Source organism: Felis catus, chromosome C2, assembly GCF_018350175.1.
Source record: "Felis catus isolate Fca126 chromosome C2, F.catus_Fca126_mat1.0, whole genome shotgun sequence".
NCBI lineage: Eukaryota > Metazoa > Chordata > Mammalia > Carnivora > Felidae > Felis > Felis catus.
This window is the reverse complement of record NC_058376.1, coordinates 132,733,861-132,755,418: the sequence shown is the minus strand read 5'-3', so window position 1 is coordinate 132,755,418 and position 21,558 is coordinate 132,733,861. Positions and strand designations below refer to the sequence as shown.

Below are 21,558 nucleotides of genomic sequence, written 5' to 3'. Positions count from 1 at the left end.
CCCAGGTTTTTTTATTTTTGTGTATCTCTTGGTTGTATAGACATCATCAAGTTGTTGGGGGCTGGGTGTTTTTTTGTTGTTGTTGTTATTTCTTTTTTTTTTTTTTTTTAATTTTCAGTAAGAGCTCATTCTTATTTATTTATTTGGGACTGTTCTTATTTATTTATTTATTCTTATTTATTTGGGACTGTTGCCTTTTTTATTTAACTGAAAGGTAGATTGGCTACTTATAAAATTCTTGATTCATGCTTTCTACTCTCAACTTTATAGATGTTACTTCAGTATCTTCTAGCATTAAATGCAAGTCTTGGATCAGGCTCTTCTCTGCTGACCATTTCCATCTCCCCACTCTCCCCCCCCTCCCCCACCCCCACCCCCCCACCTCCCCTGCCCCCAATACCACCTCCACCATTGTGGTCACTTCTCTTTTGCCTGGATGCCTGTAGGATTCAATTCTTTATCCTTAAAATCCAGTACTAACTTACACAGGCTAAATCTGTTGATTATTTTTGCTGGGAAATGTCAGTATGCACTTCTAGCTCTGAAATTTAGATTTTTTTTTAAGTTTATTTTTACTTATTTTGATAGAGTGATAGAGAGTGAGCAGGGGGGTGGGGGCAGAGAGGGAAACAGAATCCCAAGCAGGCTCTGCAGTGTCAGTGCAGAGCCCAATGCAGGGCTGAAACGAACCGTGAGATCATGACCTGAGCCAAAATCAAGACTAACCAACGGAGCCACTCAGATGCCCCTAAAACTTAGATTTTTATTTCATGTTTATTGTCCACTGAATCTTTGAATATTTTATTTCTGTGTTTTTCTGTCAGTAAATTTTTTCTACTGTATGTTTTTCTATGAGATTTTCTCTGATTGTAATTTTATCTTTTCCTTTTAGTTTTAGGTTATTGTCCTTCATTCATGCATCAAATGTTTAATGAGCGTGTCTGTGTATCAAGCACTATTCTAGGTGCTGTGGGTAGAGCAGTAAATAAAATAGATGGAAGTCCCAGCCTTCATGGAGTTTGTTTTGATGGAGGAGTAAGAAGTTAATACCTATAGCTTGTCTTGTAAGTGATAATTGTTATGAGAAGATTAAAGCAATAGTATATTGGGTGGGGATCAGTTCCTGTTTTATATTAGGTTATTAGGAAAAGATTCAGTGTTATATGACATTTGAGCAGATAAATGAAGGAGATGAGGAAGCAAACCTTGTACACCATGCAGATATTTAGAGGAAATGGAGAGAACAAGACCAGACACCCTGAGGTGGTGGCATGTTTGGAGGCAAGTGCAAAAAACAGGAAAAGAAGTGGAGGAGGCAGCAAGGTTCCAGATCATGTGTGGCCTTATAGGCTTTGGCAAAGACTTGGTTTGGCCCTTAAAGTGACGTGGAAAACCAAAGGAGAGTTTTTGAGGGAAGTGACCTGGTCTGATGTAGGTTTTTGGACTGTGGTTCAGATTCCTGGCTGTGTTTTAAATCATGTTTATTTTACCTTCTGTAATTTCTAGGCTTTTATCTATGATTGTCTTATTTTCCTTCTTTCTTTCTTGATCTCTGCCAGCTCTCATCCCTTTGCATTGTTTTTCCTCTGTCTTGGAACTCTTTAAGGTCTCTCTTCAGAGCTTACTTTCTCTGAGGTTGTGTATAGAGTAGTTTATAGATTCATCCTCTGCTTTCCTGGGATAATTTCTTTCAGATATACCTATTGACTGTTTGCTCAGTGTATTCTGTTACCATATATATTTTTCCTAGTGTCCCATGCTGCATCTTTACGTATCTTTGAATAATATTCTTTTCTTTGGAACAGCTATTTGCTAACAAATAGAGTAGGCAGGGGCAAAAAGTGAGCATCAGTTAGGTTTGTTCCAGTAGCTCTCACACTAAATGGGTTTTCTCAGTCTAGCAGAGGAGCTTCCTTCAGTTCTTTGCGTACTTCATGTCATTACCTCCTTAGATCACAGGTCCTTAGGTAGTCATCTGCTGGTGTTTGGCTCTTACCCTCCATCTTCATTTGGGTCAAAAATAGTAAAGATGCCGGTTGGTCCCTCTTTTAGAACTGCCCCACTTTGTTCTTCTGTATTGTGAAGTTAGAGTCCTGTGAATTACCCACATACTGCTGTAGATCATCTAAAAGATTGTTAGAAAGAGGTTCTGGGACACAGCAGGGAAAAAAGGACAGATGCACATACACACAAACACATTCTTTTAGAAGACTCCGTGGCCTTCCCCAAATCCAAAGAAGCTTCATTTGGTATCCTTCCTCATTTTGGTATAGATTTCACTGTATTTGGTGGAAATTTTCATAGTTTGGTTTGCAGGTGCAACTGTTTTCTTGTTGTATTAAGGATGTTATTTCCTCATATTCTCTTTTATATTTTGGTTAGGTTTTTTGTTAAGAGCAAAACTACGGACTCTCTTTAGCCTGCAGTCCAGAACTAAATTCATTGGAAATCATACATTTATACATGATGCACCTCCAAGATTTTTGGATGAGGGGTATCATTCTTGACGTGTTATGTGTAATCAAACAAGTAAATCCTTCTGTAGAACCTGTAGTAACACTGGAGTCTAGTGGAATTAACTTCACAGTTATTATTTTTTGAGGTAAAATAGTAAGAGGAAACTTTGTGCTCTTACTACCTTTCAAGTACTATTCTAAATTTACTTTTTCACTCTTAACTCTGTGAAGGTATTATTATTATAGAGAGGGAAACTAAGGTATTTAGATTTAATAACTGGCCAAAAGTTACTCTGCTGTAGTCTTGCTTCCCTCTTCACTCTGCCCCCTCCATTCTGCCCACTGACTTAGCAAAATTTGTGTAGATAATTACTTTTAGTGAAGAACTTCTGTTTTAAGGACTAAATTTTCTTGGCTACAAACTATATATACTTTTATGACAGCTATTCATTTAATGCTTGTATTTAAAATTATAGGTTTAGCAGTACCTCAGACTGTTTCTAGTGTGTGATTAACTGGTAAATGACTGTGTTGTGTAAGTCAAAAATTCATTTGGTTAGTCTGTTATAGAAAATATAGTCCTTAATAAGGAAATACGAATATTACGTTTTTGGTATAAGGAATTAGACATAAAGTATGTGGCCCTTGAAAACCTTCATTGCTGGTATATTAGTTTGTTAGGGCTGCTATAAAAAAGTACCACAAGTTGAGTGACTTAAACAGCAGAAATTTATTTTTTCATAATTCTAGAGGTTAAAAGTCTGAGATCAAGGTTTTGGTGGCATCACTTATTATGAGGCTGTGAGGGAAGGATCTGTTCTAGGCCTCTCTCCATAGCTTGTAGATGACCATTTCTTTTTGTGTCTTCTGTCTGTACATATCTGAGTCCACATTTCTTCTGCTTGAAAGGATACCACTCATATTAGATTAGGGCCCACCTTAATAACCTCATTTTAACTTATCTCTGTAGAGACCCTGTTTTCAAATAAGTTTTCATTCTGAGGTGCTGGGTTTAGGACTTCAACATATGAATTTGGGAAGGGTGGAGGGGACACAGTTCAACCATGGTATCTGGTGTCCATAATACCATCATAAATGATACAGTTCAGCAGCTTTTGGATTTTTTGTTTGTTTGTTTTTTAGCATTGCAGGTGGAAAAGTGGAAATGTAATTGTTTTTTGCTTATTCCACTCCCAACCTGAAAACAGAATCTGAAGCTTTTACCACTGCTTATGGTAGGCAGCCAAAGGAAAGCATTATTTCCAGTTTGAGAAGAGTAATGAAAGTGTTTGGCTCCTGGTCCAGCTCACTGGATTTGGACAGTCTCCTCTGAAGCTTAGGAGTAGCAAAGAGAATTATTCTCTGTAAGGAGAAGCTTGAGAATATTATTAGTGGGAGTACTTATAATGATTATAAACACCTTGACAATAGAAATAACTTTAATAATATCTACTATCAAGTACTTAGCCTAGCTCAGAGGTCAATAGACTTTTTATGTAAAGGGCCAGACAGACACCTGGCAACTACTTTTAATTCTACTCCTCTAATGTGAAAGCCACATAGTTAACATTGTAATAGGTGTAGCTGTATTGCAGTAGAACTTTATTTACCCAGTAGGTGGTTGGCAATCTGTGGGCTGTAATTTGAAGACACCCTGGTATAGATTATGAAGATGCTACCTCATCTACCTAATGTTAAGGTAGGGCAAGGTATTTAATAAGTATGAAATAATTCATTCTGGATACCTGTTTCAAAATAGAATAGAATGTTGTAACTAGAAATGGATCATACAGATCACTTGGCAAAACCCTTGTTTTACTAATAACTGAGTTTTCAAAGCTCAGAGAATTGGCACATTTTGTTGACTGATTAGGGGAAAAAACAGATGAGTTGAGACCTAGAGTCAAGTGGGATGCTCCTGATCTGAGTTCCTGACCTGTGGAACCCACTTTGTGGAAACAGGAGCTCCCTCTGTTGTTTCAACCTGGGCCCCATCCTCCCTCGCCCTCTACCCCATCCTCCATGTACACAGCAAGGCATAGGAGACAGGGATTATGATTAACAACGTGAAGGTCTGGGTTGTGGGGAACAGCCCCCTAGGTCACACAGCCTGCTGGTTACAGAGCCATTATTAGATCACAGTTCCTGCTCCCCGGCTCCTTCCACTAACCCCTGACTGTCTCTTCATGAGTCCAGACCTCTCTTCAGCTACACTGTTGTCTAGAGCCCAGAATAGACTGATGTAAGTAAATCAGATTTTTAAAAAAATTATTTTCTTGTTTATCTTCAAATGAACTGGGCATTTGCTTAATCTTGGAAATCTTACCTTAATTTTTTTTCTTTTATAAACTGTCAGAGTACATTTTTATATATATGAATTATTAAATGAAAAGACTGTGTGAAATGAAAAGAGAAGCTGGTTATCTGAATTTTTCTATATAATCATTAACTCTGGTATCAAATGGATACAATCTGTTTTGGTTACCTTGCAGTTGTTTTTTGTTTGCTTGTTTTCTTTTTTGCTTTTAATATTGCAGAAATCTAATCACATTTCTACTCTGGGAAGATGGATCCAAATTCAGATATTTGACATGGCATATGTGCTGGCTGCTTATTTATTATCTTAAGGGAAGGCTCATAGATTTCCCTTATATGTGGATTTGTGGCGGCGGGGGAGTCTCGTAAAGAAAGTATTTGGTATACTATTGGACATAACTGTCTTGGATTTAATGAAATGTGCTTCTTGCACTGAGAGATTTTCTGTAAATGTTGGTTTGCAGTAGTCAGTCAGTAATACCATTCTTAAATTCCTATCTTAATTTTCTTCAATTTCTCAGCAGTTCTTCCTCTTACCCGAGGGCCTCCCAGTAACCTAACTTCAACACTAGGGATGGAGCTGCTGTTATATATTCTCTTCTGTTTTGATGATTAGGAAATAGTAAAGGAATTAATTCTTTCTTGGTGATTTAGAAACCACAAATATTACACTCTGCCATGTATAGAGTATATGGTGTAGTCACTAGAGCTGTTACATTTTGATTTTCTCTCTTTGAAGGCTGTTTTATGTTTTAAGTTGATATGATCTTTTTTCCTCTGTCTCCATCTTCATTGTTAGCCATTGTGACTGGTTTTCAGCTATTAGACTAGTAAACTTTACTCTAGAAATATATTTTCCATTAGTGGAATGACTTTGTAGTTTGTGATTATGAATATATAGTTAATTTTGGAGCCGTCTGTGTAGAACAGAAGTCTGGTTACCTTCACAATTCTCATAAGATGATTTTTGGGAGCCTGGCCATCTGAAGTGTGCCGCCATGCTTGTTGCTGTTACTCCATTTTCATTTTATACCCACTGCTGCTCTTATAATGTGCATTATTGCTATGCCGTATTTGCCTGTTAATATGTAAAGCGCATACTAATTAATGGATGCGGGCAGGCGAGATATTTGTTCTGTTGGTGTCCTTAGAAGTAGTTCAACCATTTCTCATATACTTGACTTTTGATTTCCAAGGAATTAAAACATTTGATTAATGCTATTAGAAGAAACACATGGTTTAAACAAAAGATGAGTGTCTTCTGAAAAAGATATGATCAGATGTCTAAAATTCGATGGTACTCATCTTCCTTCAGATAACTATCTTTAGAATCTACAAAGAACAAGCCAGATTTTTTAATCAAGTTGCCTGTTACATTAATAGCAAGTAGTAGTATTTTGTATCCTCAGTAAACTATCAGTGGATTGTTACAGTCACTCATGTTTTTTGATAAATTAACTTTGAATTTGTTATTATGGGGCACCTGGTGGCTCAGTCGATTAAGTGTCCAAATTTGCCTCTCAGGTCATGATCTCACAGTTCATGAGTTTGAGCCCCGCATCAGGATCTCTGCTGACAGCTCAGAGCCTGGAGCCTGCTTCCAATTCTGTGTCTCCCTCTCTATGCTTCTCCCCCGCTCACGTTCTGTCTCTCAAAAATAAACATTTAAAAAATAATAAAAACAATAAAATTTGTTATTAAATGTGAAGAGATGGGGCACCCGAGTGGCTCAATCAGTTAAGAGTCAGACTGGCTCAGGTCATGATCTCACAGTTTGTAGGTTCACACTCCACATCAGGCTCTGTGCTGGCAACTCAGAGCCTGCTTCAGATTCTGTGTCTCCCTCTCCCTCTGCCTCTGCCTCTCCCCCACTCTCTCACCCTCTCTCTCTCTCTCTCTCTCAAAGAGAAACATTAAATAAACATTAAAAAAAAACATTAAAAAAAATAAGTGAAGAGAAAGAAAGACTACTTAATTATCATAACTTAAAGTGGAAAAATGGTACCAGCAGAGTCTTTTACTTTGGGCTGACAAATGGCCATGAAAATTGGATTTTCATCCTTCAACTGTGTATGTGATAACTGTTCCAAAGAAAGACAAACCTATCTTTACTTTCTTCCTAGTTACTTTCCAATTTGAAGCACTTGAAGCCACATTCTTGGAATTTTTTATGGCCATTCCTTTTATTCCTTCTTCAGTACATTTCTTTTTTTTTTTTTTTTTTAGTAAGTCATATATCAATTTTATTTTAAAAATTTTAAATATATATTTAAAGGTATGTGGTACAGTGAAGTTGCCTTTCTACCCCAGTCCTCTATCACACAGTTCTCATTGTACCCCACCACCTACACAAATGTATAGGCAACCACTGTTATTAATGTCTTAGTCTTCCTCCAGAGTTTTCTTCTGCATATAAAGCAAATATGAATATAGATATTTATCTTTTCCGTAGATACTTATCTCTTCCATTTTCTACATAAAATTAAAGAATATTATTCAAACAGTTCTCACTGCTTTTTTCACTTTTTATTTCTCAGATCTTTATCAGCACATAAAGATTTTTCTCATTTTTCATGACAGCCACATTGTATTTCCTTGTTAATTAATATCTGCAGCCAGACTTTTGACCCTTCCCATTTGCTGAAGGTCCATAATCAGGCCTCATTCTTTTCTGCCTTTGTCCAGAGTACTTGTCTTTTCTGAGTGTGTCACTACCTTTGAGGCTTTAAGGCCAATTCTTGCCTTTCAACTATGCACATAAATAAAAAATTGTAGAGAGAGGTACAAGGATAATGGAGAACAATTGAAATTCCAACCAGATAAATGGGAGAATGAAGAAGCCTAGCTTCTATATTGCCCCTTTATTGTCTCTAAGGACTCTAACCTCCTAACCAGTAAACATTTAAAATGTTTGCACTATCTGCATGATGATTTTTGATGATGATCTTACACAAAATAAATGCTGACTTTATTGTACTCAGGCAGTCTGTGTTTTAACCATTTTGGTCTCCCAAGAGCCTAGCAGATGGTTGTTCAGATGTCTATTACATGAATATTATACTACTCTCTGTAGCTGTTCTTCATTTTGCTGAGCTCCTGTCTTTCGCCCAAAGCCTAACTGAACAATCATGAAAAGCTCTCATGTTGGTTCTTGTTTCTTTCAGTGTCCTCACTGTCACTGCTCAGAGTTTAGCTCCTCTCAGAATTTCAACTTCTTACATTTGTGGATGGTTTTATACACTTACATTTCATTTCATTTTTCTCTCACATTCAAGAATTTTAAATCTATTCTAATATACATGTATTGTGTGTTTATCATGTTAATCTTTGTAACAAGGTATTAGGAGATCTGCTTTATAGATGAAAAAACAGGTTGAGAGGGATCACGCAGCTAGTTAGGAACCCATAGCTAGTAGTTATTAGAGCTGTAACTTCGAGTCACTTGATTATTCCCTGGAACCTCACACTCAAAACATACAGTGTAAACATTAGACATCTGAATTTAGCCTTGGTTCTACTATACTTTGATGTTAAGCTATCCGCCGTACCTGTGTTTCATCATCTAGAAAATAAGGAGTTTGGACTAGATATCTAAAGGCCTTTCTTACTAGCTAGTAATGATCTTGGATATAAATATAGGATTGTTTATAGTGTAGGACCTATTGCCAGTCCCTCTACACTTTTAAGAGCTGGGGCTGTGTGTTTTTACTTAGATATATACTGATGCTACAGTTTGGTTGCTGCTTCTGTTTGGTTGGGATTTAGGTACAAAATCAGTGGACTTTATATAGCCAATAGATTTTTCCCTCTTTTTTTTTTTTTTTTGGTCTCACTAAATGTATTTATATTCTATTAAGGATAATTTTTATCCATTGCCAGTGACTTTTTGTAATTTTTTTAATGTTGATTTATATTTGAGAGAGAGAAAGAGAGACAGTGTGTGAGTAGGGGAGGGGCAGAGAGGAGACAGAATCTCAAGCAGGCTCCAGGCTCTGAGCTGTCAGCACAGAACCCGACACAGGGCTCGATCGAACTCACAAACTGTGAGATCATGACCTGAAACCAAGTCTGATGCTTAACCGACTGAGCCACCCAGGTGCCCCAGCAATGATTTTTAAATAACTGTACGTAGTTGATATTTTTGTAATTATTTAAACCTTTAGGTGTAACCCAGAAAGACATGTGGGTTCATTCATTTCTTTCTCAGTTTTTTTTCCTTAAGTCGGTAGCCATTGTATCCATTTTACACGGGAATACCTAATGCAGTTTTTATCCTCATTGAAGAACTATTTTGATATTATATTGCTTTATACCATGATAGATTCTTAGTAAAGAAATGTAATGAAGACTTTGTAATGGTCTGCGTTTTACATAGGAGTATTCTTATTAAGTATTTGACTTTTTTAAGACACGATTTAAAATGGGATCTTATTTTTACTTTAATATGCTCTGTATAAAGGTGCTTTTCTAATCTATATATAAAAGGATGTTTCTTTTATTTTTAATAAAAAGAGCTAATACCTTATTGGAGAATTTTGTTTTGTGATTTAATGGTAATTTATTAGCAGAAAGTATAAAAAAATGAAGTACTACTTTTTCAGTTGTTACTTACCCAATTTGGACTATATATAACTAATATTTCAGGAAATTTATTTAAAATATTTTATGTAAAATATTTCAATTTATTTTTTTCTTCTTGTTGCAGGAGCTAGAGTTAATGCCAAAGACAGCAAATGGTTGACACCTTTACACAGAGCAGTTGCATCTTGTAGTGAGGTATGAAATTTCTCTTAGTAAATACATCATATATAAAAACATTATAAGTAGGCCTGCCTGTGAGCCCATATTAAAATTCTGTGTTTTCACAAGTAGGAAAAAGCAACTGAAAATACCTAGATTGGTTATTTGACTTTAGAATTTGTACAAACCAAGTTAAGTGTTCCCCATTTCTCTTTTGTGACTAAGGTCTCTTGAAGAGTCTGAAATAGCAAAGAATAGAAAACCCTCCTTGTATATGTCCTACAAGAGAAATTATTTGTTGTCTTATAAAATCCTCCTCAATCTTATCTCTACTGGACAGGCTGCAGAGGTTCTGCTGAGTGTAATCAAGAAATAATCTCAGCAGTATATAGTGATTCATTGAAGTATCGTTTGGTTAAACACTGAAATTAGCTTCAAAAACATTGCTCGATCTCACATTTTACCAGTTCTAAATATATAACCTAAAAATTCTAGGTGTCTTATGGGGAAGAACAGCTTCTTCTTATTTGTAACCCTATACTATTTACTCTTCAAGATAACTGACATTTTTGGAGAACATTCATTTTTATGTTTTTCATACTTCTAGTCCTCATGACATCCTTGTAGGATAGATATTTTGAGGGAATTGTAGTTCATCATTTGCCAGAAACCACTCAACTAGAAATGGGATGAAAACCTAGACCCTCTTTTTTCTGTCATTTTACTCTTTCTAAAATGTATTCGGTGCATTTTAAAAATGCATTGTGTCCAAAGAACTCTTATCTCTTCACTTTTCTTTGTATTTCTCACTATGAACTACATCTTGAACCCAGAACAAGAATTAAACAAGTGAAGAGAAGTAGAGGGTGAGCGGCTGGGAGGGATTTCAAACCCTGCAACGTGACTGCCGCAGTCTGTTAGCTGTAGCCTCCTAGTTGGGAGGAACGGGAGGGAGAGAACCGTGGGTGGTGCACTGGAGCACATCTTACCACATCTGGGTCTGTGATGTGCTGTAGCTGCTGGAATGTGCAGCTTGGATCTGGAGAAACTGGCTACAGATCTCACTTGCCACTTTCTAGCTCTGTGATCTTAAGCAGATCTGGGGATTATCATGAAAACTAAGACATTAACCAAAATATTTTGAATTCTGAAATTCCTTGGTAATGTTAAGTTTGTGGTTAGCCCTCTTTTTTTAAAAAATTTTTTTTTTCAACGTTTATTTATTTTTGGGACAGAGAGAGACAGACAGAGCATGAACGGGGGAGGGGCAGAGAGAGAGAGAGAGAGGGAGACACAGAACCGGAAACAGGCTCCAGGCTCTGAGCCATCAGCCCAGAGCCCGACGCGGGGCTCGAACTCCCGGACCGTGAGATCGTGACCTGAGCTGAAGTCGGACGCTTAACCGACAGCGCCACCCAGGCGCCCCTACAGAAACTCTTTATAAGAGGGCTAACCAGGGTGGCGCAGTCGGTTAAGCGTCCGACTTCAGCTCAGGTCACGATCTCACGGTCCGGGAGTTCGAGCCCCGCGTCGGGCTCTGGGCTGATGGCTCAGAGCCTGGAGCCTGTTTCCGGTTCTGTGTCTCCCTCTCTCTCTCTCTCTCTGCCCCTCCCCCGTTCATGCTCTGTCTGTCTCTCTCTGTCCCAAAAATAAATAAACGTTGAAAAAAAAAATTAAAAAAAAAAAAAGTTTCTGTAAACAAGACAGTTAAGGAAGATAAACATTACTGTCATTGGGACCTATTAATAAGTTAGTCATACCTATCCAGTTTTTAGTATGACCCTTGGGAATATGATTATTAAAATTAATGGAGTTTTGCCAAATTAAGTCATAAGGGACACTTTGCATATTTGTAGAGATGGTAAAACAGACCAGAAATTCTCAAGGTAATTAATATTAGAGGAAGGTTGCAGGTTCTGCCCAAAGACTTAACAGCTGATTTTTTAAAACTATGTACTTAGCCTGAACTTACAGGCAAGCTGTAGGTTAGAAAGCAGTGATCTTAATAAGTTTCTTGAGTATGCTTTCAGCCTAAAAATTACTGGGCTGTGTAGTAGTATTCTTTTGTAGGAAACCTAGTCAGGAATACCAGTTGCACCCATGTTCTTTTCATTTTTTCTACTACATCCTGAGAGCAAAAGAGTGCTGTACTTAATTTCATTGAATAAGGAAATATAGCCACAGAAGGGTATGGAAAAGACAAAATTTTAGGCAGCTTTGGTTTATGTTTTTGAAGTACTGTGAGAGAAGAAAGCCCTAAAGAGGGTGCCAATCCTCCAAGGCCTTTGGAAGCTAACACCATCATAGAACATAGTGGAGAAGTTAATTCGTCACAAAGAGGATGCCTTAGTGCTTAATTCCTGCACTTTACCTGGGTTGAGAAAGGCTGCTTTGGGTTACAAATCCTAAACTCCTCACTCTCCCTCAGTGACATGGCTTCCACACACCTCATCGTATTGGCTGGCTGACTCATCTCATCTCCAGTGGTGATTTGTGACTGCCATTCTTCAAGTCGGAGCATACAGTTTAGCTCTCTCAATGCTGAGTATTCTTCTGAATAAATTGATTGCTGAGTATTAGGGCTTTTTGTGTGTTCTTGTTTTGGTTTTTTTAGCTTTTTTTTTTAAGAAGCCACATCACACTGCTAAATCCTCTGGAAGATATACATTTACTTTTTTAACTTTAGGAATTACATCTTAGTTCTGTCAAGACCCCAAATTTATATTATCACATGAGATATTAGCAGTCCCTCCCACTATTACGTTTATTTGCGAATGTGTTAGCCCTTCTTTTTCCCATGCCTGACTTCAAATCAGTGGTAAGAATTGCTTTTAAAAAGGCAGAGCCACAGACAGCTAGTGCTGTAGAAACTCTTCTAGGTGGACCCCAAGCAATGAATAAATACTCTTTGGACAAAATTATTTAACCTTTTGTCATCACCCCATATGTCATAATTTTATTAAAATCTGTGTCATAGGATATTTAGCTGAGTTTTTTCTTAAAATTTTTTTTTAATGTTTATTTTAGAAAGAGAGAGAGAGAGAGAGAGAGAGAGAGAGAGAGAGAGAGAGAGAGAGAGATACAGAGCATGAAAAGGGAAGGAGCAGAGAGAGAGAGACAGACAGACAGAATCTAAAGCAGGCTCCAGGCTCTGAGCTGTCAGCACAGAGTCCAACACGGAGTTCAAACCCATGGACCATGAGATCATGACCTGAGCTAAAGTCGGTTGCTTAATCGACTGAGCCACCCGAGCGCCCTACTTAGCTGATTTTTTAAAGTCAAGGCACACCTGGAGTATTTCTTACACATACATAGCCTCTAATAATGGAAAAATTGGAATTAAGGTTGCTATGGTAATATTATTAGTGGAACCGTATATACCTTTTATTATTCCTATATTATCTTCTAAATACTTATAATGTGCTGATAATATGATCTAGAGTTTTACTAGTTCTGACAACAGGCTTATTGATTGTAATTTCTAGAAATCTGCATGTTTGGTTTGGTTTAATGTCTCCCTCCAGTCTGTAGAGATTTGTTTTTTTCTGAATTTTCAAAGATTACTGCTATTGTGATCTGACATCCTATTGTGAATGATAAATGGTGGATACGTTAGTCAGCTTGGGTTGCCATAACAAAATATTATTGACTGTGTGGCATAAACAACAGAAATTTGTTTTCTCATAGTCTGGAGGCTGGAAATCCCAGATCAAGGTCCAGCAGAGTTTCTAATGAGGGCTATCTTCTGGGCTTTGCAAACTGCTACTTCTTACTGTATCTTCACATGGTAAAGAGAAAGGGGTGGGGGGGGGGGATCTTTCTCACTTCCCTCTTCTTCTAAAGTATCAGATCAGGTTGCCTCCCTTATGATCTCATTTAACTTCAATTACCTCCCAAAGACACTGTCTCCAAATATAGTCACACTGGGAGGTGTTAGGCTTCAACATATGAATTGTGGGGGAACACAATTTGGTCCATAGCAGTGAACCCCTTGTTCAAACTTTGGTCTGTCTTGATTCTAGGATCTTGGTAACTATGTTTATAGCATTTCTTAGGTGCCGTCTTACCCACCCTCACCTACCATTAACTGGATTTATTCTTGCTTTTCAGCAAAACAAAAAAATAGTTTTGATTTTTCTATTTCTTGCTAATGGAACGTAAATATTCTCCATACTTTTCAGAAGTATACACTGTGAATTCCAGAGTGGGAATGAATAAGGGAAGCCTGGCACTTATTCCCACTGTTTGCCTAACTTAATCCAATTATAAATTCTTCATTTTGTTTTTAATTATTTTCTAGTACATCCATCAACATATCTACTAACATTTCCCAGGATAATGTTAGTTTTATCCTCCAAATCACAAAATACCCTTCTTGAGTTGGAGAATCCTGATGGTGTGTTTGTACCACTTCCTGTCTGTATCCTTTTCTTTATACTCCTTTTTTTCATTGAAGTATAATTTACAGTAAATGAACACATGTGTAGTCGGGTTTGGACACACGTATCCACTCATGTAACCTTTTTTCCCAATCAAGATATGGAAGATTTCCATCACTCCGGCAAGTTACCTCATGTCCCTTTCTAGTCAGTCTTGCCTGTCCCCGAGGCAACCACTGTTCTGATTTCTTCCACAATAGAATAATTTTGCTTATTCTAGAGCTTTATAAAAATGGAACCATACAGTATGTACTCTTGTATCTTGACTTCTTTTGTTCAACTTAATACTTTTTTAAGTTTTGTTGTTGTTGGTTGTCTTTTGGTTTTGGGTGTTTGTTTTTTGAGAGCAGGGGAGCAGAAAGAGAGAGAAAGAGAATCTCAAGCAGTCTCTGTGCTGTCAGTGCGGAGCCCAACTCAGGGCTTGATCTCACGAACTGTTGAGATAATGACCTAAGCCAAAACCAAGAGACACTTAACCGACTGAGTCAACCAGGGCCCCCAACTTAATATTTTTGAGAGTCTTCCATATTACGTGAATTGAATGTTCATTCCTTTTATTGCTGAAGAGTATTTCATTATATGGATGTACAATAGTTTATCCATTTTCCTGTTAATGGCTGTTTGCATTTCTGGTTTGTGGCTGTTATGAATAAAACTACTGTGGACATTCTTGGGTGGGTCTTTTTAAATTTCTGTTGGGCAGATAACGAGTGGAATTGTGGGGTCTAGAGTAGGCCTATACATATATATATACGCACATATACATGTATATGACTGGCTGACTTCCTTAGCAGATTGATAGGTTACTGGGCCTCTCTCTAGCCTTTGTCAGTCCTGTTAATAAGTATTTATGCTGTTTCCCATATTTCAGACAGTTCTGATTACTTTTTATTTGAAAGGCCTTGAAAGCTATGTGTGAATCAGAGATGATAGTATTTTGTTTAGTCTTCCTCGCTACTTACAGTTATTTGACGCTTTCGAACACTTTTCATGTACTTTTTTTTTTTTTTAAGAAAACCAAGGGTCATTATTACTAGACTTAAATAGTTCTACCTGGTAAATGAACTGAGATGATTTCTGTTCTCGGCCTTTTTATTTCATACATAGTTTGTCATTCATCTGCCAAAGATAGGATTATTACTACAAGGAAAAACTTCTTGCTAAGTTTAGTTCTGACTATATTGCTTACTGTAGATTGCATACTGGATTCCTTAGTATCTAGCCATGAGGCCAATTTATAGATGTGTTGTGAAGTTTTCCTTGTGTTTCTGGAAGACAAATCCCTTTGGATACTAAGCTCTTAAATTGCCTGTTAACTTTCTCACCAGTTAGCATCACAGCATCTGTTTCTTTATTTACCTGTTGGTCTGTTTCTCTCCAGATCCTAGTGATTTCTCCTTTTATAAAATACAACATGTATATTAATTTGGGAGACAGTATGTTTTAAATTTTTATGTATTTATTGTCAAAGTAATAATTCTCTTTAAAACTATTTAGAGTATAAATTAATTGTATCTTGCCATCTAGAAAAATGAGAACTGATGAATGTTTTTAAAGAATATTTGTTAGTATTTCTTGCACATTTTAATGTTGGTATGCCTTTAATTGGACAACAGAAAAGGGCAATGTTTTATCTCATTGCATTTTATAATGGCTCTGAGTAGTACTGCCTTTAGTTCAGAATATTTTATTTTCTTGAATAAATCCGACTCATTTATAGCAGGTTCTGCCAGACTTTTTATTTCCTTAGGAAATTTTAATTCCTTAATATATATAATTTATATATAGTATATAAATTATATATATAATTCCTTAATATATATGTATATATTATATATATATAATTTCTAAAACTGTTAACTCATTTGTCTTTTGTAACTTTTACCTTCATATGTTTTAGGAAGCAGTGCAGGTACTTTTGAAGCATTCTGCAGATGTTAATGCTCGAGACAAAAATTGGCAAACCCCTTTACACATCGCTGCTGCTAATAAAGCTGTAAAGTGTGCTGAAGCTTTGGTACCTCTTCTAAGTAATGTAAACGTGTCTGATCGAGCGGGGAGGACCGCATTACATCATGCAGCTTTTAGTGGACATGGTGAGGTAGGTAGTGTTCAGTTAGACAGTGATTCTCTCTCCCATCATCCTCCCACTCACCAGTCTAATTATTAATGAACTTGCCCTTTTTAGCCACTCAATCCATGGTAGTAGCAAACAGAAATATCCGTCTTGCTCATTTTTGTCTAATTTTGCCTTTAGCAAACCCTCGACTTCTTTTCATGATAAAATTTGTGATACAACATTCTCAAATTTTGAAGTTTACGTATCAGATATAGCCCTATACACTTGAATTTCATGGTCAAAGGACAACAGAAGATGAAGGAGATCACTGCCAGCTAAACACAATGTGAAAAGTATGTTCTGGCATTGTGGAAAAAATAATCCAGAAAGATAGAGCAGTTTCATTTTGCTCCCAGAAAGATAGTAAAAAAGGAAAACAGAGATTAGAAAATATTTTCTTATCATTTATTATCAATGTTTAGTCAAGAATTCTTTGATAACAGACCATGAAAAGGAAATAATTTAAGAAAATTAATATTTAGTTTTCTTTTCTTTCTCTTTTTTTCTTTTTTGAGAGAGAGAGAGAGAGTAAGCACAAACAGGGAAGGGGCAGAGAGAGAGGGAGACACAGAATCTGAAGCAGGCTCCAGGCTCCAAGCTGTCAGCACAGAACCCGACGCAGGGCTTGAACTCACGAACCATGAGGTCATGATGTGAGCTGAAGGTGGACACTTAGCTGACTGAGCCACCCAGGCACCCCAGTATTTAGTTATCTTCTACAACAATCATTGCTTCATGTTAGATATTGTCATGGTAAAGAGTAAGGTTTATGTGTACATAAAAGACTTAGTAAAGAAGGGAATACAGAGTAACAAAAAAACCTTTGAGGCCAGCTTGCCCATCCTTCATTTTTGTTGCAGACACAGAAACTCAGAGATAAAGTGACATTCCCAAGATTCCATGCCTGAGTGCTAGTGGCTGCAGTGTTGTTTTCACTGTTCCTCTGTTTTTGCAACATAAAGAATCCTTGCCTTCACTGCAGTTAAGGTCACAAGATACGTCCCCTTTTTTGGAACATGGAATGCCCTTTCCTGTGGGGAAACTTATCATAAATATGGTTAGACAGAATAGAAATCTATGAGGTACTACATCATGAGGTAAGTAGACTACCCAGTGACCTTTGGATCTAACCATATTATAGATACTACGTTTGTGTTTGAATTAAATTTAAGACATTTCTGGGATAAGAATGCACTTTACATCTTAACAGCACTTTGGGCTATTAAAAGAAATAAAACCTGTTGTTAAATATTCCACCTTTAGACTTCCCATATTTGTACTTCTTTGTTCATAAAATACCAGGACAGGACACAAAAGGGCATCTTTAAAAGATACTGATGCCTGACTTCAATAACGTGCATTGTAAATCTTTTTTTCATATTTTGTCCTATTATTTATTGAATTATGTTAAAGGGTCTTCACTGTTTAGTCTACAACACAGAAATTCAGTGCCACAGAGATTGAGATGAGTAGTCATCATAAGGGATATTCATGAACAGTTCTTCTTCTGAATTTTGATGAAACTGTGTTTATTCTTATTACAGATGGTCAAACTACTCTTGTCTAGAGGTGCCAATATTAATGCTTTTGACAAGAAAGATAGACGGGCAATTCATTGGGCAGCATATATGGGTATGTATGTTTTAAGTTTCATTTTTTGACATTATGTATTCAGGAAAATTTGTACATTTTAGTTCTTGCATTTGGTATAACATCTGTTTTTAAGGATAGTGAGAAGTTACACCATATCTAAATTTGCTGCCCAAGTGGACCCAGCCTGGTAGTGGGGGACATTTCAGGTCCAGTTTTCTTAAAGCTGTTTGAAAATAATTCTGTTTACTTTTAAAGGGAGAGACATCCTAGACACAAGTCTGGGAAGCATGATCTTAGTTGGTGGTTTACTAGAAGCCCATTCTTATATCCATCCTTGTTTTCATGGGAATATTAAGATAGAAGTTATGAAGATGCTTTAAGAAGCCTATTATTTTGGGCCACTGGGTTGAATAGGCAACATCGTGTTTGATTTCTGCAACAGTAATTTCACAGAAAGAAACTAAGGCTTAGAGTGTAGGCTTTTCTGCTGTGACATGTATATGTTCTTGAAAAATCTTGGGATTTGCAAAATTGCACCCCACAACCTGACAGAGCTCGTGGGAAAACAGTCTTTGGGTAGACTACCCAAAACCAGGCAACCAGAGTACTAACAGAAGCATTAATTGGTTCTTAAGGTGACTTGGACAGCTAGAGTGCAGGCAGATCTTGAGCCTACCTCAAGATATTTTTAAGTGCACAAAAAGAACAGGCTTGTGGGTGCTAAAACCATGCAGGTGGAAGTAAATCTCTAAGTATGGAGGAAGTACAACCTGCCACGAACCTTGCAAGTCCTACAAGGCTAGGGTTGTACCTCTGGGAGGAAGAGCTGGATATAGACATTCATTTTTCAAGTTTCTCAAAATAAACTGAAAGAACTCTTCCTCCCTTTGTAGCGATGGAGCCTCAGAATTTTTTCTCTTCCCTGCCAAAGGTTATAATTCTCCTTCTGCTATTTTGGCTCTTCTGGCTTAAGAAAAATCACATATGGATTGACACCTTATGTGTAATACTAGAGTCATTCCCTGATTTGCCATGCATACTACCTAATTACAAAGACATTTAGCTAGCCACCCTTCTTATAGGCATAGCTTATCCTCAGGACTCCCTGCTCTTGGTTTTGTCTTTTCCTGTTTCTGACATAAAAATAAAAAATTAAAGGAAGATTTGATGGAAGATTATTAATTTTTAAAACTATATAAAATTGTAAAATATGACATTGGAAGAAAATAAATGAGCTCAAACCAGTTGTGTAGATAACCCCAAGGTCCAGCATTTTTTGCCTGTAGTAGAAAAAACCAAAAGCAGCAGAATCCATAGTGAATAGCAAGTCTGACCTTTAGTGTGAGTATAAGGAATGATCAAAAATGAAGGTTCTTGAAGGTTAATATCCTTGTCAGATGTCCCTGTTTTGAAAGCCAGATGCTGAACATTTGGGCTTCTGGTATTTCTCTCACACCAGAGATTCATGCCTCTAGTTATATCATGGGCAATTTTCTTCTGTAACTTGAAAGTAAAACATCCAGAAGCTCGTCTCCTGTAGCATCTGGAAGTCCCTTCCTCACAGCCTGTATATTTTTCATATTTTAAGTCTTGGGGACTTTTCTGAATATTCTTCTGTAGCTTATCCTTCCAGATAGTTTTAGAGCATCTATTCTGAATGATTTGGTACACCTTATGTTAAAGGGTTTAAACATGAAGCAGAATTCATCAGGCCTCTTACCTCCAGAGAATTAAGACTTAATTAAGCAGTTGTTTTCATGAAATTGAAGGCCAGCAGATTTTGTGGGTTGCCTCTAATTGAGCTCCCAGAATAGCTGGGTGTGTATATCTCAGGAGCCCTCCTTTGACAGCTTTGTTTTCTTTGGTGCACTGAATGTCACTTTTCAGGCCAGTTGTGGATTAAAAAAGGTATTCTGTGTTTCTTGGGCCTCATTTAATTTTTGAGCATAAACATTCAGGGATTTATAATTCTCCTTTCCCTATCTCTTTCAGCATGGAAGAAGAAGAATGTTGACACATAGTTTCTAAAACTGTTCAGCTGTTCTAAGCATTCAGGATTAAAGAGAGCTAAACATGTAAAAGTAGGGAGCTATTGACTGGTCTAATAGACAAGCCCGGTGTCCAGGTCTTTGGCCCTACTAGGGTTATATTCAGAGAATCTGTCAGTATTTGTGAAAGAGACATTAAAATTACATGTAGTCTTCTTATAATTTATTTCTCACAAACTTCTTATTTGCCCTGGACTTCTATCCCCTGGTTGAAGTTCCCCTTACTCTTCTCTTAGGCTCTACCATTTATCCCTATGCTGTTACTGAATTATGTGTCAGTGTTTGGCAACAGTATCTCTATCCCCGAAGAGTTCATCATATCCCCCTCCCTACCCTATGTTCACTCTGACTGTGAACCTCCATTGATATCCCTTTTATACACTCATCTTTTCTGTTGCTTTCAGTACTTTTAGCAATATTCAGCCAAGTTCTACCTCAAATCGCCTTACCATGATGACTTTGACATAGAAAGTACTGAATAAATATTAATTACCTTGATTAGCAACTCATTCCCGAATTTCTTCTTAAAGCAGTGCATAATTTGAATGAATATGAAATAGTATTTTTTTCTCCTTCCTTTCCTTTTCATAAAGACTTACAAATTCTGATCACAGTTCATTTTCCTTATTTTTACACAGTCATGAACAAAAGAAAAATTCAGGGAATTTTTCAAGTAAAATCATGTATACTGTACATGTCCAAAGAATGCCATTTTCTAAAACTACACCTAGACAAATTACATGAAATCTAGTCTTCCTGGTAGCATAAGTCTATAAATTGACAGGGAGGACACGTACTTGTTCTGGCCAGGGCCACAATGTAGGTAGAACAAATATCATTTATTGCATTCTGGAACTTTATTCCCTTTTTTCTTTTAAATAAGTCACCCTCAAACTGGCTGTGGAGAGGCCCCTTTTTTCATATTTTCAGTGGTTCAGTTAAAGGAATTTATCCGTATTTCTGAAATGTGCTTAAATAAGTATTTGTCAGTTTTAAAATTGTAAATTTACCTATGCGTAGCCCCTTTTCAAGTTTTATTGATGTTAGGAGAAGTTCATACTTCCTGGCATCTACTAGTTTATATGCACAATTAATACGTTCTGTGCCATTTATATGAATGATGTTTTGGTTTTGAACAGTTTTTCTAGTATGTTAGTATTATGAGCTTTTAGTCTTTTTTTTTTTTTTAACATTTTTATTTATTTTTGGGACAGAGAGAGACAGAGCATGAACGGGGGAGGGGCAGAGAGAGAGGGAGACACAGAATCGGAAACAGGCTCCAGGCTCTGAGCCATCAGCCCAGAGCCCGACGCGGGGCTCGAACTCACGGACCGCGAGATCGTGACCTGGCTGAAGTTGGACGCTTAACCGACTGCGCCACCCAGGCGCCCCGAGCCTTTTAGTCTTAAACATCAAGAGAACTTTGTTTCTTTTTGGTGTATTAATGAATAATATGCATTTGCCCAGTTGAAAAGCTATGTTTATGTGTGAGGCTTCTAGGTACTGATTTTCACACGTTACAATAAATGCAAGTAGCTATCTTTCTAGAGCCATAGATCAGAAGGTAATGTGTAGTGAGTGATCTTTGGGCCAGGTGATACTCTTATGTGATAATTACATTTGATTTGGCACCTAATGATTTGATAGATATTCCTTTGGTTTTTTTCCTAAAAATATGGTAGAGATTTCTTATTGAGATGGGGCAAAAATAGCTGAAAGTATCCACTTTAGTTGGTAATTTACATATAAACAATTAAATCTACTTGATTCTTTGTGCATCTTATAACCTGGCCTAATTTTGTCAAGGAAGAGGGGCCTATGTTTGAAAGCCTCATTTTTATAGTTAT

At 37.0% G+C, this 21,558-nt stretch overlaps 1 protein-coding gene across 8 annotated transcripts in view; it reads left to right on the top strand.

Annotated features, from left to right (window-relative positions):
* Window positions 1-21,558, top strand: part of ANKRD28 (ankyrin repeat domain 28) — a 202,150-nt gene that overhangs the window by 124,390 nt on the left and 56,202 nt on the right. For 5 of the 8 annotated variants that reach the window (XM_045037633.1, XM_045037631.1, XM_045037630.1 and 2 more), the window contains 3 exons: window positions 9,478-9,548; window positions 15,852-16,052; window positions 17,615-17,702. In XM_045037633.1, the coding sequence (XP_044893568.1) occupies window positions 9,478-9,548; window positions 15,852-16,052; window positions 17,615-17,702 (360 nt within the window). The remainder of the gene's footprint in view (window positions 1-9,477; window positions 9,549-15,851; window positions 16,053-17,614; window positions 17,703-21,558) is intronic. The other 3 variants (XM_045037635.1, XM_045037636.1, XM_045037634.1) reach the window with 1 other exon arrangement.